Below are 17,316 nucleotides of genomic sequence, written 5' to 3'. Positions count from 1 at the left end.
ACTTTGAAAGTGATCAGAAAATAAGAAAGTTGTAAAACAAACCAAACCAATGGGTTACTCAAAAGTATCAATTTTTAACTATAAGAAATCGATTTAATATTTCTTGTAATTATATTTCATGTGACTCTGGGATACATTTCAGTTTTTAAAATTCATTCTTGTAGCAAAAAGAAACTTTATATAAAGTAGAAATGTAGAAACACGTGTTGTCATTGTACAGTGAATAGAAAAAAATGTTAACTACGACATACACATCAATATGAACCGAATGTCTGTTATTTTCGATATAAATTCATGGTATTTGGGATAGCTACAATACACGCCTACATATCGGACACATAATATTGCCATAACTCGTGAAAATATAGTCTTTTAGTGTAAAGTTTATGGAATTTGTAATTAAAGTTCACACTTTGAAAGTTGAATTGCGATACTATTGTTATCGTCAAATCATTTGGATTGAAACGTGATAGGACACATTTCATATCATCGTCTACCCCAGACATGATATTTTATTAGCAACTCGGTGGATGCTTCTAGAAAAACAGAAGACGCTTATCCTACCGGTTCACCAAGGTCAATGCTCCGTTGTTTTTTTTTTTTGTTTTTTTTTTTTGTGGAGTCCGCTATGCGCAATTACTTCTGATACTTTGTCCGTGTTCAATTAATAATTGCATGTTCTCTGTTGTGGGTGCTATTTTCCCTGTCTTGTCTTTTTCTTTGGATTGTATTATTTTGATTTCCGCTCGAATCTTAGTTCCCTAGATTACTCTCTTAAACGTATCGGTTGGTATCTTTTGGTAATAATTCATAAATTTATACCCCTCCTTCCCGGAACCTTAATGTTATGAAATGTTAAAAACAACTTGTGATAATACTTGAAAAATTTAAAGTTGGATATGGTTTTATAGATTTACTGCTCATGTTACTTAATACATTTGCAAAGAGTTCTTGAGAAAGATTAATAATGTGTATTCAAATGTTTGATTCACATGACAAGGACGATCTTATAAATCCTAGAGAACTGTAACCAAGGAATTGCAGAAAGTGATTTGATTGAGCTGCATCTTAACAGTTTATTCGTGTTAAATTTATCATCTTAAAATTATATTGAGAGGGTCAATTTTATACAAGACAACTTGAGTGGAATTGAAATTGTAAATCACAAAAAATAATGTTTCGACAAAGAAAGGATAATCTGAAGGTATTTCAGTGACAAAAATTACAGATTTAATAACTACTCTGAAATCAATATTTTCCGTTCCGTTCGTGTTAAAGACAACCATTGAAAGGTATCCATTTTACACTGGTGACCTTGCGAAATCGAAAGCAGATTCATGGACGTATACATTTGAAAAAAAAAAAAAAAATTTGATACTGCAAATAAAAAATCTTTGAAGTTTTGCCTTTGAAAAATAAAAAAACTAATTCCACTAATCTTGTTTTCACACATGTTTTTTAAAGATAAATTTTGAAATAAAATGTTTCAATGCTAATAATTTAGTTTGAAGGAAACATGTCACAACAGAGGACAACCTGAATTTAATAAATTTCATGCAGTCTTATAAAATTCGCAATGTTTTAACTCATGCCGTAAAACACTTTCTAATATAACATATTAAACCTTGATGTGCCTTATATGAATTATACAGCTATTGGTAACTGAGTAAAACTATAAGTGGGATTTCTAGAGACATATTTGTTCAAGTATAAGTAACTACTCGTTCTATGTGACACTAAATATATTAAAGATCCAATATAACTGTTAATTGGTTTCCACTCATCTAATAAGTGTTCTTACGGCTGTGGAAAAGTGGCAGACCCTTTCCTGTATGAAAAAAAATGTTGAAAGATTACCATAATTACAAGCATAATTTAGGAGGTCAAATGCGATGACTTCCTCGTACTAACACAACATTAGTATTATATATATGATGTTAGCTAGCCACTCTTCTAAGTATTGTGCAGATGGTAATTGTTAGTATTATTGGATCAGTTTAATGCATTTGTCAGTGCCCCAAACTATTTTATCGAATGAATCTCTTCATTTTGCCTGATTATTAGGAAGATAGCTGCCTAAACTTATATATGCTAATAATATCAAATTGATATTTCACAGTATGACCTAAATTCAACCTTTCTTTTTTAAGGCTGTTGAATAGATTTCCTGTAAGTAAGTTTTAATAAGAAACTGAAGTCATTTATAAATTAATCAATGTTTTAAAGTCTCTTTATATTTTTACAATGCATTATAACCAGCATCAACCAAGCACCTGTCTATCAATCAAGCTGAATGCTAATAGGATTCAGTTCTTTAAGGTTTCTGGTAAATGGTTAATTGAATGCAGAGCATTATTGGTCGTGCTGTAAGCTTATTTATCAATATGTCGGTTCAGAATTATATCTATTTATTCACCATTTTCAATTGTATTTATTCCTTCTTGTCGCATCACAAAACTTCATTTCTATCCTTTTTTTCACTTTATCATTCAACAAAGTAATTTATCGATGGAGTTATTTGAAAAAAAAAATAATACCTATTTTTTTTCTTTTCAAACTTCCTCTAAACATGAAAATAGAATGACTACACTATACACGATAAATACCACAGTAAGTTTTTAAGGATCCGACATGATTTGGAATTTGAGCGATCGGGCATATATGTGTTTGGTTTTTATTTTTGTTTATACCCTACATCATTTCGTCATTAGATGGAAAAAAAAACAACAACAACTACAAATTTATTGTGGATATGATTCCAACTAAAATAGTTAAGGGGTTTATTCAATTAAGGCCAAAAAATAAAATCAGCCCAAAAATAAAATATAAAGAGAAGAGGTGTGGTGTATATGTCAAAAAGACAACAACCCCGCCGGAATGAAAATTTCAGCCCCCAAGACCATCCATCGGTCTTGAATGAACGACGAGTATTTAAGTAGATATTTGTGAGTAAGGTACATGCATTTGGCTCAAACGTTATTATTACCAGAAAAGTCTTATGTACCATGTCGTCTCCTTTCATCACTTTAAGTTGTTTAATCCGTGTGTTTTAAAAAGCACCACTTAATCAATCGAATTTCACTGAAAACTGTATCGTATCAGAATCTTGTGATGTCATAGTAATGACGCACCCTACATATTCCTTACGCAATGAACCAATTAATGCTATGACTGTAAAGTATATACAAAGAACTTTCAGGAGGTAAGTTGAAACTTTTACCAAATGAGAGTCTTCAAACTGATATTGGTGAGGAGTCATAATGGCATATATCGTTGATCCTCTTTGAATATAAATTATTCAATTGCAAGAGTAATCAAGGGAACCAATGTTATAGCGGTACCCAAAAGAATGTAATACAGGGACAAAGACCCGACATGGAAAACAGACATACACAACAAAGAACATACAGTAACTAAAATCATACATACAAAGTAACAAAAGCAAATGAGCAACTCGGACTCCACTCAAAACTGGGAGCATGGACCAGGTGCACCGGTAGGGTAAGCGTCCTCTGCTTTTCTAGAAACACCCGCCGGGTTGCTCATAAAAAGTCAAGTCCGGGGTAGACAAACTAGGAAGGGAAAACTATGACCCGTTGAATAAATCCGTTTTCATGGTGCAGATAGATACACCATAACGATCCACGAGTTCATGATGACGACCATAGAACTTCTGTAGTGCTGACTTCAATCTTGTAGCAACATAACCCTGTTCCAGAAGCCTATTTGTTAGAGTTCTAGTGCGATACAAAAATTCTGCGTAGTTTCGACAAGCTCTGGCATAACGTATGAGTTGTGATATGAACACTCCATACGCAGGTGCTGAAGAGATGTTGCCACAGATGAAAGGAAAGTTGACAATTCTGAATGAAAAGTCATCTTATTATCAATAAAGCTAGAGACATGGTACACATTTAAAATTGATTTACTGGCTTGTAATGTATTGAGGTACAGGAATACATGTTACGAATTGAATAAAAGCTATTTTTAAGCTCCTTTTATTAAGTTTTCTATCAATTCCGTCGCTAAATTAGGCCAGAACACGCATTGCAGTTTTGAAATATAAATAAATAGAGAACACATAAAGTACTTAAGTAGCAGTCCATATACAAATTGGTCATTGCCTATGACAGAGGTGATTCATGGTGTAAAATTGATGCTGTTTTAGGTCAATATATGCAACATTTCAACATAACGATATTCCTTTCTGCAACTTGTAAAAGATGTTTTAAGAAATCTATAAATTCATCTACCACTAAAATCAACCAAATCAAAAGCAAGAACGATAACTCTTGCAAATTGCCAATTTCATACTCAATCTATATATTTTACCTGCTAAGTTCAACAACCGAAAGGCGAACTAAGACCGGTTATTTAAGCGGTAAATGTTTCTGAATCGGAAATTACAGTAAAAGTTTAATAAGACAAAATCAAGACCACTAATTTAGAATTTATATATTACAAACAAATGCAAATGACTCTCTTTGACTAAAAAGTTTAATGAAATACTACTCATAATATATAATTTGAGTTGAATGAACGATGCAAGATGTTAATATTCTTACTAATCCATATGAAATCGGTTTATGATTGAAAATTAAGGATTTTGATACTTCTATGTTTATTATATTCTGACGAACAAACTTCATGATGGAAAGTCCCCTACATATTTTCAACTATAGATGTTGACATAGCATTGAAGAGGTAGAAAGTCAAACTCATTATTGGAAAACCGTCTCATATAATCGTTTTAAGCCAAATAAATGACAGTGAATGCTGATAAGGTCAATGCCTGTTCTAAAATGCTACAGAAATAAAAACACAAATTATTCTCTTCGTTTGATGAATTAGTAAAATATATCGGTCAGTTCGAGATTCATGATGACATTTCAGCTACACTTTTGTAGTTTGTTATGTTGTGTGTGTATAAATGAATGTGTAAATAATCAAAATACGGCGTAGAATAAAGTAGACAACTTATCATATGTAAACTGCAAACTCATTAAAACATAAATGAATATAAAATTCCCATGATAGACATTACCATGGTGATCTCATAGATTGACAACGCCCCCACCCCGAACCCAAGAAAACAAAAACAAAAAAAGAAAACAAAACAAAACATAACAAAAACAATCTAATTTATAAGCAAGGAAGGGACATGGTCTAGCCGTCGACACACTGAGTGCTACAAGATGGTTATCAGTTCAAACACAAAAGGAACACAAAAGGACAAAAATGGAAGAAGGCAACCTCGAGCTTGCTCTTGACATGAGAGATATGTCAACGTAAAATCATTTATAATAGATCTCGAAATAAAACACTGTTCTTGTGTACAGTAGATTGGTTAACATGATTCATATCAACCGTTTCTATTGAAAACAAAGTGATAAAAGATTAATTTTGTCTTCATACTAAATCAATTTCCATATAAGGCAACTTGAAATAAAAAGCGAGATAACTCTACTCTATTGAAATTACTATTACATAAACGGCGACAAAGCGAGATAAACATGTTTTGTTTTGATGCTTAATGGAAAGTTTCCATATCAAATGTGAAGAGCATTTATCATTCATTTTCAAAACATTTTTTATAACTAACGTCCCTTTTGACAAGAATCATTCAAAATGTATGACAGGGTTGAAAAGCCTACATATTTCTATTTTTGATATTTTGTTAAAATTTTATAATAAACAGAAATTAACATGTGGCTTTTCATATAACCCTAGTTTTTGGAAGATAAAAATTCTATGCTTAAATTGAGAACAAGAAGAGGAGGATATTATAAAGATAAACAGACCACTTGTATTTGATTCAAAGTCGATATCATGTTTAATCATAGCCAAATATTATATATAACCGGAAATAAGAATTTCATTTCAACAATAGTTGTTAGATGCTTCAGGTAGAATTAAACTGAAATATGGCAAGTGATTTTCAGTTAATTGGAAACTTTCCTTTGGGGATCAAATGTGTTTTTGTATGTATTATACATCATAGAATTAACAACCACAGTGGCGGATCCGTGGTGGGGGTATGTTGGTTCGACCCCTTTGATGGACAATTTTGTTAATTTCGTGCTGCAGAATGGTGCAAAAGTTAGCTGGAAATCTTTTTTCCTCGTAACCCCTATTAAAAATCACTGGATGCTCCACTGCAGCCATCATATTTGTAGACTGTAAACTCCTTTTTATTTTTTAGCATCAATCAACCAATGTTACAGGCGTACTAGTCATAAAAGAATATAACAGGAGGTCAAGCATGCGTATAAAAAAACTACATGTTTTTTTTTTATTATAATTTAATTTTAATTCTTAAGCAATTAGAAATTTAAACCACATAACCAGTCTTACTTTATCTTTCTCTTTTCACTCTTTTTGAGATAAAAGATTGTATATAAAATTTACAAGGTTATCGCTCTGAATTGATTAATTTCGTAGAAAAAGGACTGGGCGTGAACATACGGCGTATTTCGATCAAAATAGCCCCGTTTGTTAAATAGCTGTTTCTGCACTTCCATTAGCGATCTAAATTTTATATGGATTTGTCGTTAATTACAATCTTGCATACCTTGTGAATTATTTGGGGTTTTTTTTGTTTTTTGTTTTTGTTTTTTTTTTTAATTTTTACACACTTATTGATTAGACTTTGTTTATAAATTTGTGAAACATTAGTTAGATTTATCTTTCCTGCGGCCTGCTTGACTTTACAAATAATAAGAAACCTTGGCCAGAACCTCACTACTATAAGCACAAATTGATAGCAAAAGTTGTTCAATGAAGAAACAGCATTTAACGTGGTCTTTTTTCTGGTATAAAGATGATGATCCGGTTTTCTTTGCATGATTCATACCCAAAAGTGGACCATTTGCATTGTCCTTATTCCATTTGTTTCCACGTTTCTTTTGTTACTGTTTGTGTTTGGTTGTTTGCTAGGATTTTGTGTTTTCTACTTTTTTTTATTTGTCTTTTAAGAGCTGTGGAAATTTATGTTGTTCTTTATATTTCTGTAGTATGTCTATATTCTAAGTTTTGATATCACCTTTACCCTTTTAAAATGTAAAGCAAAACTGGTATTGAAATGCATTTCATACGTATAAGTTATACTAATATGTGATACACACTGACAAGAAATTTTACTATCAACATTAGAATTTGAGTTATCGCACTTTGTACGATATTTTTAATACGCTTTAAAACATTCCGGAGAAAAACATAATCATGCAATTTTTGCATGATGCAACAATCGAATAATTAATAATAACATTTATTTTCTCATAACTTCTATTGATTTGAATGACCAACCTAGTTTCCCTTTTTTAATTTTTTTATACCCAAGTATTTAATACAACGATAACTGTAAAAGCGAGATTGATTATTTTACTCAGTATAGCTAGCGTTTTGTTTATGGTTTTAGTGCATAGCTGTATATCAAACGACTCTTGAAAATGTTTAATTTCACGAATGTCAATGTATGTTTGAATTTAATTAATTCTTATTGTTTTCGTTGATAATGAAAAAGAACAATATTGATGTATTACAAAAAGGAAGAAAATCGTTAAGCAAGCCTACTTGTATTTTTTTCATCATATATCTTTAAGCTTGTGTCAAGGAAATGGTTAAAGACATTTCTACTTAATCAAGCTTCCTGTTGGCAGATATCGTTATGTTCAGAAACTATCTTTGGGACATAACGAAACTTCAAATTGAATTTTCAACGTGTTTCCTTGTTGCTTACTACCAAAACCGTAAATACATTTATGAAGGTAAGGGTGGTCGACATCACAATGTATGTCATATTTTCAAAGTGCAATAAAATGTAGGTAACAAACATTTCGGACAAATCGTTAGAATTTTGTTGTATTTCCAAACCGCAAATACTTTCTTAATTTTACAATATAAAAAGCGATAGTGCAAACTCTTTCTTAATTTTACAATATAAAAAGCGATAGTGCAAACACACCTCTACCATTGTCTTTGGTTATTTCATCAACCCATACGTGTATTGCATCAACTCTTTTGGTTCTTTGTTTTGTTTAATTATACAAATATTTACGAATTATGGTTTAATTTTGGCCGATGTTGTATGTCTGTAAATGTGATGGTAGAGGCTTATCGACTCATTGCCAGTAGAAAAAAATGCCTAAGTTAGTGGCTTTTAAATGTCTGGTTATAAACACGCACCTGGTTATAATGCATAAGCACGTATTCTCTTTAATGACGTTCATCTATATGAAAATGAATGCGATCATATGCTTATGTACAAAATACACGCAAAAAACAAGCAAACATGTTAATATACCCTCAGGTTCTGATGATGGCTAAAAGTTTTGTAAACGATAATAGAATCAAATTATTCAAACCTAAATTATAAGGTGTAACATATATTGATTTTAAAGGGGATTGAACTGTAATAGCTGGTAAAACTATCTTTTTAAAACCTGCATCATTGTTTGCAAAATAAAATGAGCAATCATGTTCAAAACAGATGTAATTAGATAAAGGAAAAGCAAGTGATAGCATGTGTTACAAACAAGTTTATATTTGAAGAGAATTATTTTTTTCTATTGTTATATATATCTTATTCTTGATTGATGCATTGTGGCGTTAGTGAAGTGATTGCAAAGAATGTCTTCAAAAGCTAATTAGGAATATTGACTGATTTATTACGAGTTCAAGGTTGACAAGCGTGGCTTCTTAACTATAAACAAGCATATAATTTCCAAGAAATCAATATTATCTTTTAATAGAACACAATGCATTTTGGCAAACTTTACTTTTTGAATGGAACATAATGTGCTTCGGAAATAAAACGGACAGGAGTGAAGGACCGGTTGTTCCTGTGTTGGACTGATAAGAAATTGTATGTTATGTGCAGGAAATGAGTATTATTCTTTTGTCAGTTTCTTCATGACGTAATTAACCAAAAGGGTTTATATATATATACATATCGATACAATCCTATTCAGTTTAACATTTGAATTTTGTTCTTGAAAGACGATGTTTCGTCTTCAAAGATCTAAGTCTTGCAGGACAAAAAGGCCTGAATCAACCGTTTCCGATTTTGTCAGAAGGAAGACGTGGGCAAAAGAACTTTGTTTCCGTTCAAGATGTTTAAGGTAAATTATAACTAGTTTAAATTGCTATCAATTTTATCGGAAACAGTTTTGAAGTGTGTCATGATTACTTTATACAGACGATAAAACATAATAAAGTGCAATCTTCCATTTTATCAAGAATTGTTGTGTTTGATGATCCGTTTTGGGTTTATGACCTAATTATGATTTATTTTTCAAATCAAATTTAATTTTTTCCTCCGGGTCTTAATACATTATTTTTTAAAGATATTTATTCAAATTAGTGATCTTTGTCTGGAAAATACCTATATTGGACTTATTTTGGCAGTTTATAGCCGATTGGATGCAAAGCATGAATTCGAAAGTTACTGATTGGAAATGAACATTGCTGTTTATAAAACAACTTAACATCTATAGACATTATTATGATTTGGTTCAAGCTTTTGCCTCATTGTGTTTTGTGCATGTAAACATCCGCTAACAATAAAATATATGAAACTTCTTCTGAAGCACAGTTACATAATTATAACACACTAACAACTATATACTTGGGGTTTGATGGTTTGTTTTTTTTTATTCACACGAATGCAATAAGTGCTGGAAGAATAAAACTGTATAACATAACAAGAATAGGTATTGAGCTTAAATCAAAGAGACAACCCCACTGGGATGATATTGTCAGCCCAAAGCCACCCACTTATCTTCAATGTACGACGAGGAAACCCTTACAAAACACGACAGGACTCAGCTAATCCTAAAACATCATTTTCCTCAGGTACAGCGAAGGAGTTGCTCCTATATACTCAAATAACATTAAAAAAAATCTAAAGCTGAGAACGGAACAAGGCAAACAGATGCCTTAAATTCCTGAATTGGTACAGGTGCAAAAATGCGGCACGGTTAAATTCCTTTTGCGTGACTTCAACCCTCTCCCTTTATAATCTGGCCTGTGTGGAAAAATATAACACGATAAAGCACATATACACTCAGTTTAACAAGACCTGAGTCTCTTGTTACAATGAAAATAAAGAAACTGGATATAAATTACGCAATATTACAAACTAAGGATTACTCCCAGTTAACTGACATGCCAACTCCAGACCAGTTTAAACCTGCATAAAGTTATATTCCCACTGTATGTAAAATCAATCCCAATTCTTCCAGTGCGATGTTGAGAATCGCGGTACATCATAAGTCATACAATAAGGGAAACCTATGTCATGCCAAAAAATTGCTTTTAAAGATAGTTTTTTAATTCCTATGTAAAGACCCTTGTTACAAATACGAGCAAATTGGAATAATTATGATATGAAACACCATATGACGGTAATAAGGGGAGTCACCGTCTCAAAAATGTATAGATACGGAATAAAAAAATCATCCCTTTTATCGTAAATTTTAGAATAAAGTTTACCATGATCGATATGAATACTAAAACAAGAGATCTTTAAAATATGTATTAGCTTTATTTATGTAAATGTATTTTTATTTTTTTTTAAATTTATTTATTATTATTTTTTTTTTGGCGTTTTGCAATATAAACATCATAACGAATTACTTACTCAGTTAAGTTGTAGGAAGGAGGGGGAAACGGACATGCATCATCTGATAACATACTAAATGAACTTAATTTTTAATTAATTAGGTTTAATTTAATAGGCCAGAAAACGTTTAGCAATATTGCCAGTAGTTTGAGGCTAAAGACAACTTAAATAGCGATAAACATCGTAAATAATGAAAGACATCGCTGACAACTAAACTGAATTGCCAACTTGACCTTTCTTCCTGTTGAGACTTTTAACGCATGTTAAGAGGGAAAAGTATCTGTAGCATTATTTTATGTCAAGATTAAAAATTGAGAAAAAAATGACAAGACTGGCAAATATAAACATACACTACACTAGCAGCAGGCTTTTGATATCCATTCCTTTGAACAATGTTCTATCAGCTTAAGAAATGGAGAATACAGAATATAGATCTACTGGCATACTATCCAACTTTCTTATCTGAATTACAATGCACAATATCGGTCAAGTGTTGTACAAGTATATTTACATAGAATTTGCTACATGAAATCTAGCGGTTTCTGTAGCCGTCTAGACAGTAATGCCGCATTAAGCATACATAATCATTCAAATGTATAATGATCGTTAGAATATATTTGTATGGGGCAAAATATAAGAGACAAGATTTGATAGAAACAGACACAAACACACATTTATGATAATATAAGTCAAGAATATAGTTAATGTGCAGACGTAAGGTACCATGAACAAGTCTTTTCACGTGACTCCGTTGCCTAACATTCTACAATTCAAATCTATGGAAATTTGCCATTTACAAAGGGTTGAGTTCGGTATTAAAAACAAAACCACTTTTTGTGTAAAAGTGCCCATATAAAATGACAAGCTTCTAGTTTTACGTGATACAGGTGTTAAGAAAAAGCATTTAATAAAACATTTTGCACTGTAACACAGCGTTTCAAAATCCAGGAAGTAAACAATAAAATGCTGACCGGTCTGGATTTTATTACGGTCTACATCGGGAAGACCGCTAAGGAAAATGAAAATAGAATGAGACTTACAGACCATATTGCTAGGCACATGTTCCGTTGTCTAGTCATTTATGTCGGTTCAAAAGCATTTTCGGACCTACTCGAAATTCTTTCTTTCGACAGTCCTTAGCAGCATTTTTAAATGTTCTGAAGACAGCTTGCTTTACACTTTTGTGTTCTATCTTGCTTTCAAATCTGTCATCTTCGTAGTTGTAGGGACCGTATTTCACAAAACAGCGGTAAGGTTAACGTGTACGTACATTTTTAACAAACCAATTTGCTTTACATGCACGTAAGACTTACGGAAACTTTGTGAAATTATACCTGAAACTTATAAACTTGACTACAATCGTCTGCTTAACATTATCTTTTTAACATATTTTTACTTTTTCTACGCTACTACACTACCACGAAGATAGGAGGGGTAACGTTTTAATTACGTTACACATGTACCATGAGACAGATAAGAAATTATATAAGTTTCAAAAGCATTGATATAAATTTTAAATTGAAAAGGGGAAATTCAAATTGAAATGATCAAGGGGACGAGCATGAATTGTTGAAGAAAACAATGAAAGTATATTTATATGTAGATTCAAATTTTTTCTACGTGCCCGAGTTTTCCTTTCCTCTTTCGTCTACTCCCGACTTGATTTGTTATGAGCAACTCAGTGGTTGTTTCTAGAAAAGCAGAGAACGTTTACCCTACTGCTGCACTTGGTCCACGCTCCCAGTTTTTAGTGGAGTTCGAGTTGCTCATTTCTTTTTGTTAATTTGTATGTATTTTTTAGTTATTTTATGTTCTTTGTTTTCGTTGTTTTCCTGTCTGCTCTTTGTACATTCTTTGATTTCCGTTAGAATCTTGGTTCCCTTGATTACTCTTTCAAACAATTGGTATCATCGAAATGTGAATGAAGGTTGTTTTTAGTACCAAATCATTGAAATTCTTTATAAATAATGACTTGTACTTGACGTGCATTGAATGGCCTGAAGTTTGGAAAATTTGTGACTTAATTTAGGAAACAATTTATCAAATGCAATCAGTGGTATTTTCATTAAAGTGGTAGTTAAACAATTTCATAGAATGGAAAACATCGAAAACTACGTTTAAATTCAGCATTTGTTAGATTGAAACTACAAGTCTTTACGAACAATTTTGACAATAACCTGTTGATAATTTCACTGGATAAACCAATGCAAACTAATGTCAAATTAGAACTTTGATCATATCAGTCTGATAATATAACGGTATCGTAGTCGACGTGAAATTCATTTCTACGACTATCTTAAGCATCAAGTTTTAATTTATGTTGTCTAAATGATTGTATGTATCGTTTAACTAAGGTTGGTTAAATGTTGAATCATAGACAGCCGTTTGACAATCCTCTAATTACATTAACATACATTGTATATGTTGATACGTGATGGTGAGGAAGTGAATATATTTTCTTTTCTCATTTCATAGTCCTTACCGGAATTTCTGACGAAGAACATATTGAAATCCGAAGGCCGGTCTGCATTTTATTGTTCACTTCAAGGATCTCGAAACGTTGTGTAACATAGACAAATCTTCTATTTTCAGCTGTTACTTTACATTTTTATCATGTGGAAATAGATATTTGTCATTTTTATTATATTTTTGCACGAAAATATGTTTTGCTTTTATATACTGAACCCAACTCTCTGGAAATGAAAAATCGCATTGCATTTGAGTGGTAGACTAGGACCGATTCTCGTTAAAGCGCGGAGTCATATGACGAGACTTACCCTAAAATTTCGCATTTGAATTAAACAATGAATTGGAGGTAACTGTTTTGAGTTGGCAGATGACCATAAAAGTTTAATTGTATTTTTCTAAGTCATATCCAGGACAAAGACTATGGTAGTCGTTGATCTAGTAATTTTTGTCAGCTATACAAGTGTGGTTGATTGCTGGTTTGCCTGCCGACTAAGTCATGCTAAAGAAAAAAATGATAGTAATCGTTGATTTAGTGCCTTTTGGCAGCATTACAGTTTCTTTCTTATATCTTTTATTATTGTTGTTTCTTTTCCTTTTTTATGCACGGTATACCATGAAGCAGATAAAAATGGTATAAGTTTCAAAAGCTTTGATAAAAATATAATTTGAAAAATGATAATTGAAATTTGTATTTGGGACGGTGATGAGTTATTGGAGTAAGAGAAGGATAATAAATGTATATGTAAATTCAAACTAATGGTATTAACGAAACATGTATTGTGTTTTCGATTTTTGAATTCTTTAAAATATATATATAACTTGACTTGCATTTAATAGCCTGTATTTTGGACATACGTTAATGAACTTTCGAAGTCGTTTGAAGTGTGACAGGACGGCCTACCTGTGTTGTAGGTAATAAGGTTTAAATAGCTGACTTTGCTCAAGGATTAAGTCTTTAGCCGAATAGGTTTGTCACTTGCTTGTCACCGAATGTTGGCGGAGTATAATTTTACGTGGTGAAGCATGTTTTCCTTTTATAGGATAAACAACTTAACATTTTTAAAATGCAATTTTTGGTATTTCAACCAGAAATTGACAAACTTAACATTTTAATGTGTAAATTGATTTCAATATGCACCCACTTTTATATCATCGACTTCATTTAACCTTGTTTCATCACTTTACTAGAATGGAAAACTATGTTCAAATGAAATGAATGTTCGGTTGACTATTATTTTTCATTGGATAACTGTGGATTGCTCTACAGGTATTCAGCGGATATGTAAATGTTTTGAACTTGAAAGATATGTTGTCTATTTCACACAATAAACCTGAAAGAGTTTTTGTTTTCTTTTTTTTTTTTTTTGTTGTTGTTGTTGTTGTTGTTGTTGTTTAAGGTGTCAAAATGATTAATTTACGATTAATTTCGACGATTTTGTGAAATCGACCACAATTGCCTTTGTAAATTCGTTTAATTATTCTTTTGTAATAGTTCGATATAATAGAATAATGCGTATCTGTTAAATAGTCTTATTTGTGTTTGCATAGTTAAATGCATGGCCGTAGAACCTATTGAAAGTATGGCCTGACGAAAATTATTACTAAATATGATTTTCATTTTTCTTAAGGAAGCTTACTATATGAACTGTGGAACTCGGACATTGGTTAAATGTGGTCTGCTAGCTTAAGTCATTTTTCATGTCATTGTCATGTCAAAGTCATTCTAACATGCGATCCTTCATCTGCCCCTGTTATGATTGAAGCTAGCAGACCACATTGAATAAAGGGAACATACTTAGTGAGTTTGAGAATTTTAAGAAAACAAGTATTTCTTCATTGCAAATATATAAAAAAATCATGCAAAAACACCATGATTTTTCAAATGGAAATAAACCAGAAAATGAACAGAACACAGAACTTTACACCACTTTTCCGAAAGTTTTATGGGGACTTGTACGGCCCCAAGACCCCCAGGGTTTCTTTCGTTGTCTTGAGTTGTAACATCTTCTCAAGGTTACTTTGGATAAGGTTTTGGCAATAAACTATGTTCAATTAAGATGTACTGTAAAATGAGGCTTGCACTTCGGCACCGAATCCACAATAGAGAATGTAAGTTCCGTCATGTGACCCCGTGATTTCACGAGAATGGGTCCTAGTCTACCATTAAAAAGCAAGCAGATTTGTCATTTAGAGAGATTTGAGTTCACTATTGAAGACAAAACATCTTTAAAAAAATACCGATAAAAAATCTATTTCTACATAATAAAAGTATTTAGAAAAAGCATAAAATGAAAGATTTTACATTTTAATACAATGTTTCGAGTACCCGGAAGTAAACAATAAAATGCTGATCGGTCTTCCGTTTTCAACACGTTCTACGTCGGAAATTCCGGTAAAGAAAATTAAACTAGAACGAGACTTACATACCCTATTACTGCCAAAAAGTTTTTGTTTTATTGTATAGAATAATTCAAGGGTTAGGCCGTGAGGTCTTTCATTTTGAAACGAATGAAAGTTTTATGTAGGTTAATGAGTGCCAAGGCTACATCGGTTTCCAAAGACCCCGATTTAGCAAAAACATTGTCTACTATACATGACAAGTATGTTGTCGTACTAGCAGATAAAGTCCAAAACGACATTGTTTTTGTCTGCAAAACGTTTTACATCCAATGTTTATCATCAGAGGTAGACGTAGAAAATAATAGCAGTGATAAGACCTATACTGCTACCACACTCTACAAAGAAGAGATTGTGGAAAACCATAAATCTGTGCTATCCTTTTTTGGTCTCTCTACCAAGGACGATGATTGTAATTTATCGTCTATGTACTGGATTCCTAAACTCCACAAGAATCCATACAAGTAACGTTTCATAGCTGGATCTGCAAAATGTACCACCAAACCTCTTTCAAAATTTTTAACTTCTATACTCAAAACCGTCAAAGAGGGTCTGCAGTCCTACCACAACACTTATACCACAGTGGTATTAATTCAATTAATGTGGATCCTGAAAAATTCGAAACATCTTTTCAAGTTCAAGTTTCAGTTCAAGACTATTATCTGAATATAATAGCATTAAAACCTATGATTTTTAAACACACTATGCTTCTTTTTCCCATACTCAGTTAAAATCCCGACTTAAAAACATTATACATCGTTGCTTTTCCAAAAAAGATGGTACACCTAGATACAAATGTATAGTTCTTGGTAGAGATTCCTCATACTTTGTAAGAAATAATTCCAAATCATCTTCCAAATATACAGAGAAAGGTGTTCACAAAATGCTGGAATTTTTAATCGACAACATATTTGTCCAGTGTGGTGGACGTGTTTTTCAACAAACGGTCGGCATTTCAATGGGAACAAATTGTGCTCCTTTACTTGCTGACCTAATCCTTAACTCTGATGAGACTGACTTTATAGCTGAACTGATCCGAAAGAAAGAATAGCGTTTGACTAGATCCTTTAATCTCAGTTTCCGCCATATAGATGACGTGTTATCTTTACACAATCCTTATTTCAGGGATTTGATACATTGCATCTACCCCAAAAAACTTGAGATAAAGGATACTACAGACACTGTGAAGTCAGCCTCATATCTTGACCTACACTTAGAAATCGATGGTAAAGGAAAACTATTAACCAACCTTTACGCCAAACGTGATGACTTTTCATTCAAAAATGTCAACTTTACTTTCATCTTTGGCAACATCCCTTCAGCATCTGCGTAAGGAGTGTTCATATCACAACTCATACGTTATGCCAGAGCTTGCCAAAACTACGCAGAATTTTTGTATCGCTCTAAAATTCTAACAAATAGGCTTCTGGAACAGGGTTATGTTGCTACAAGATTGAAGTCATCACTACAGAAGTTGTATGGTCGTCATCATGAACTCGTGGATCGTTATGGTGTATCCATCTGCACCATAAAAACGGATTTATTCAACGGGTCATAGTTTTCCTTTCCTTGTTTGTCTACCCCGGACTTGACTTTTTATGAACAACTTGGCGGGTGTTTCTAGAAAAGCAGAGGACGCTTACCCTACCGGTGCACCTGGTCCATGCCCCCAGTTTTTAGTGGAGTCCGAGTCATTTACTTTTGTTACTTTGTATGTATGACTTTAGTTACTTTATGTTCTTTGTTGTGTATGTCTGTTTTCCATGTTTGATCTTTGTCTCTGGATTGCATTCTTTTGATTACCGCTATAACCTTGGTTCCCTTGGTTA

The 17,316-nt window shown here is 32.4% G+C and overlaps 1 protein-coding gene across 6 annotated transcripts in view; it reads left to right on the top strand.

Moving 5' to 3' along the window:
• Positions 1–17,316, top strand: part of LOC148612156 (GTPase-activating Rap/Ran-GAP domain-like protein 3) — a 216,886-nt gene that overhangs the window by 139,474 nt on the left and 60,096 nt on the right. The window contains exon 1 of one of the 6 annotated variants that reach the window (XM_088593328.1): positions 8,678–9,119. The exons of the other annotated variants lie outside the window; for them this stretch is intronic. Coding sequence (XP_088449454.1) covers positions 9,001–9,119 — 119 coding nt within the window. The 5' untranslated portion in view covers positions 8,678–9,000. Of the gene's footprint in view, positions 1–8,677; positions 9,120–17,316 lie in introns of those variants that run through there. 6 annotated transcript variants of the gene reach the window in all.

The sequence above is a fragment of the Perna viridis genome, chromosome 7 (genome assembly GCF_037379345.1).
Source record: "Perna viridis isolate PV_CMFRI_1.1 ecotype Kerala chromosome 7, ASM3737934v1, whole genome shotgun sequence".
Classification (NCBI taxonomy): domain Eukaryota; kingdom Metazoa; phylum Mollusca; class Bivalvia; order Mytilida; family Mytilidae; genus Perna; species Perna viridis.
The sequence above is the reverse complement of the archived record's forward strand: the minus strand, read 5'-3'. Positions and strand labels throughout refer to the sequence as shown.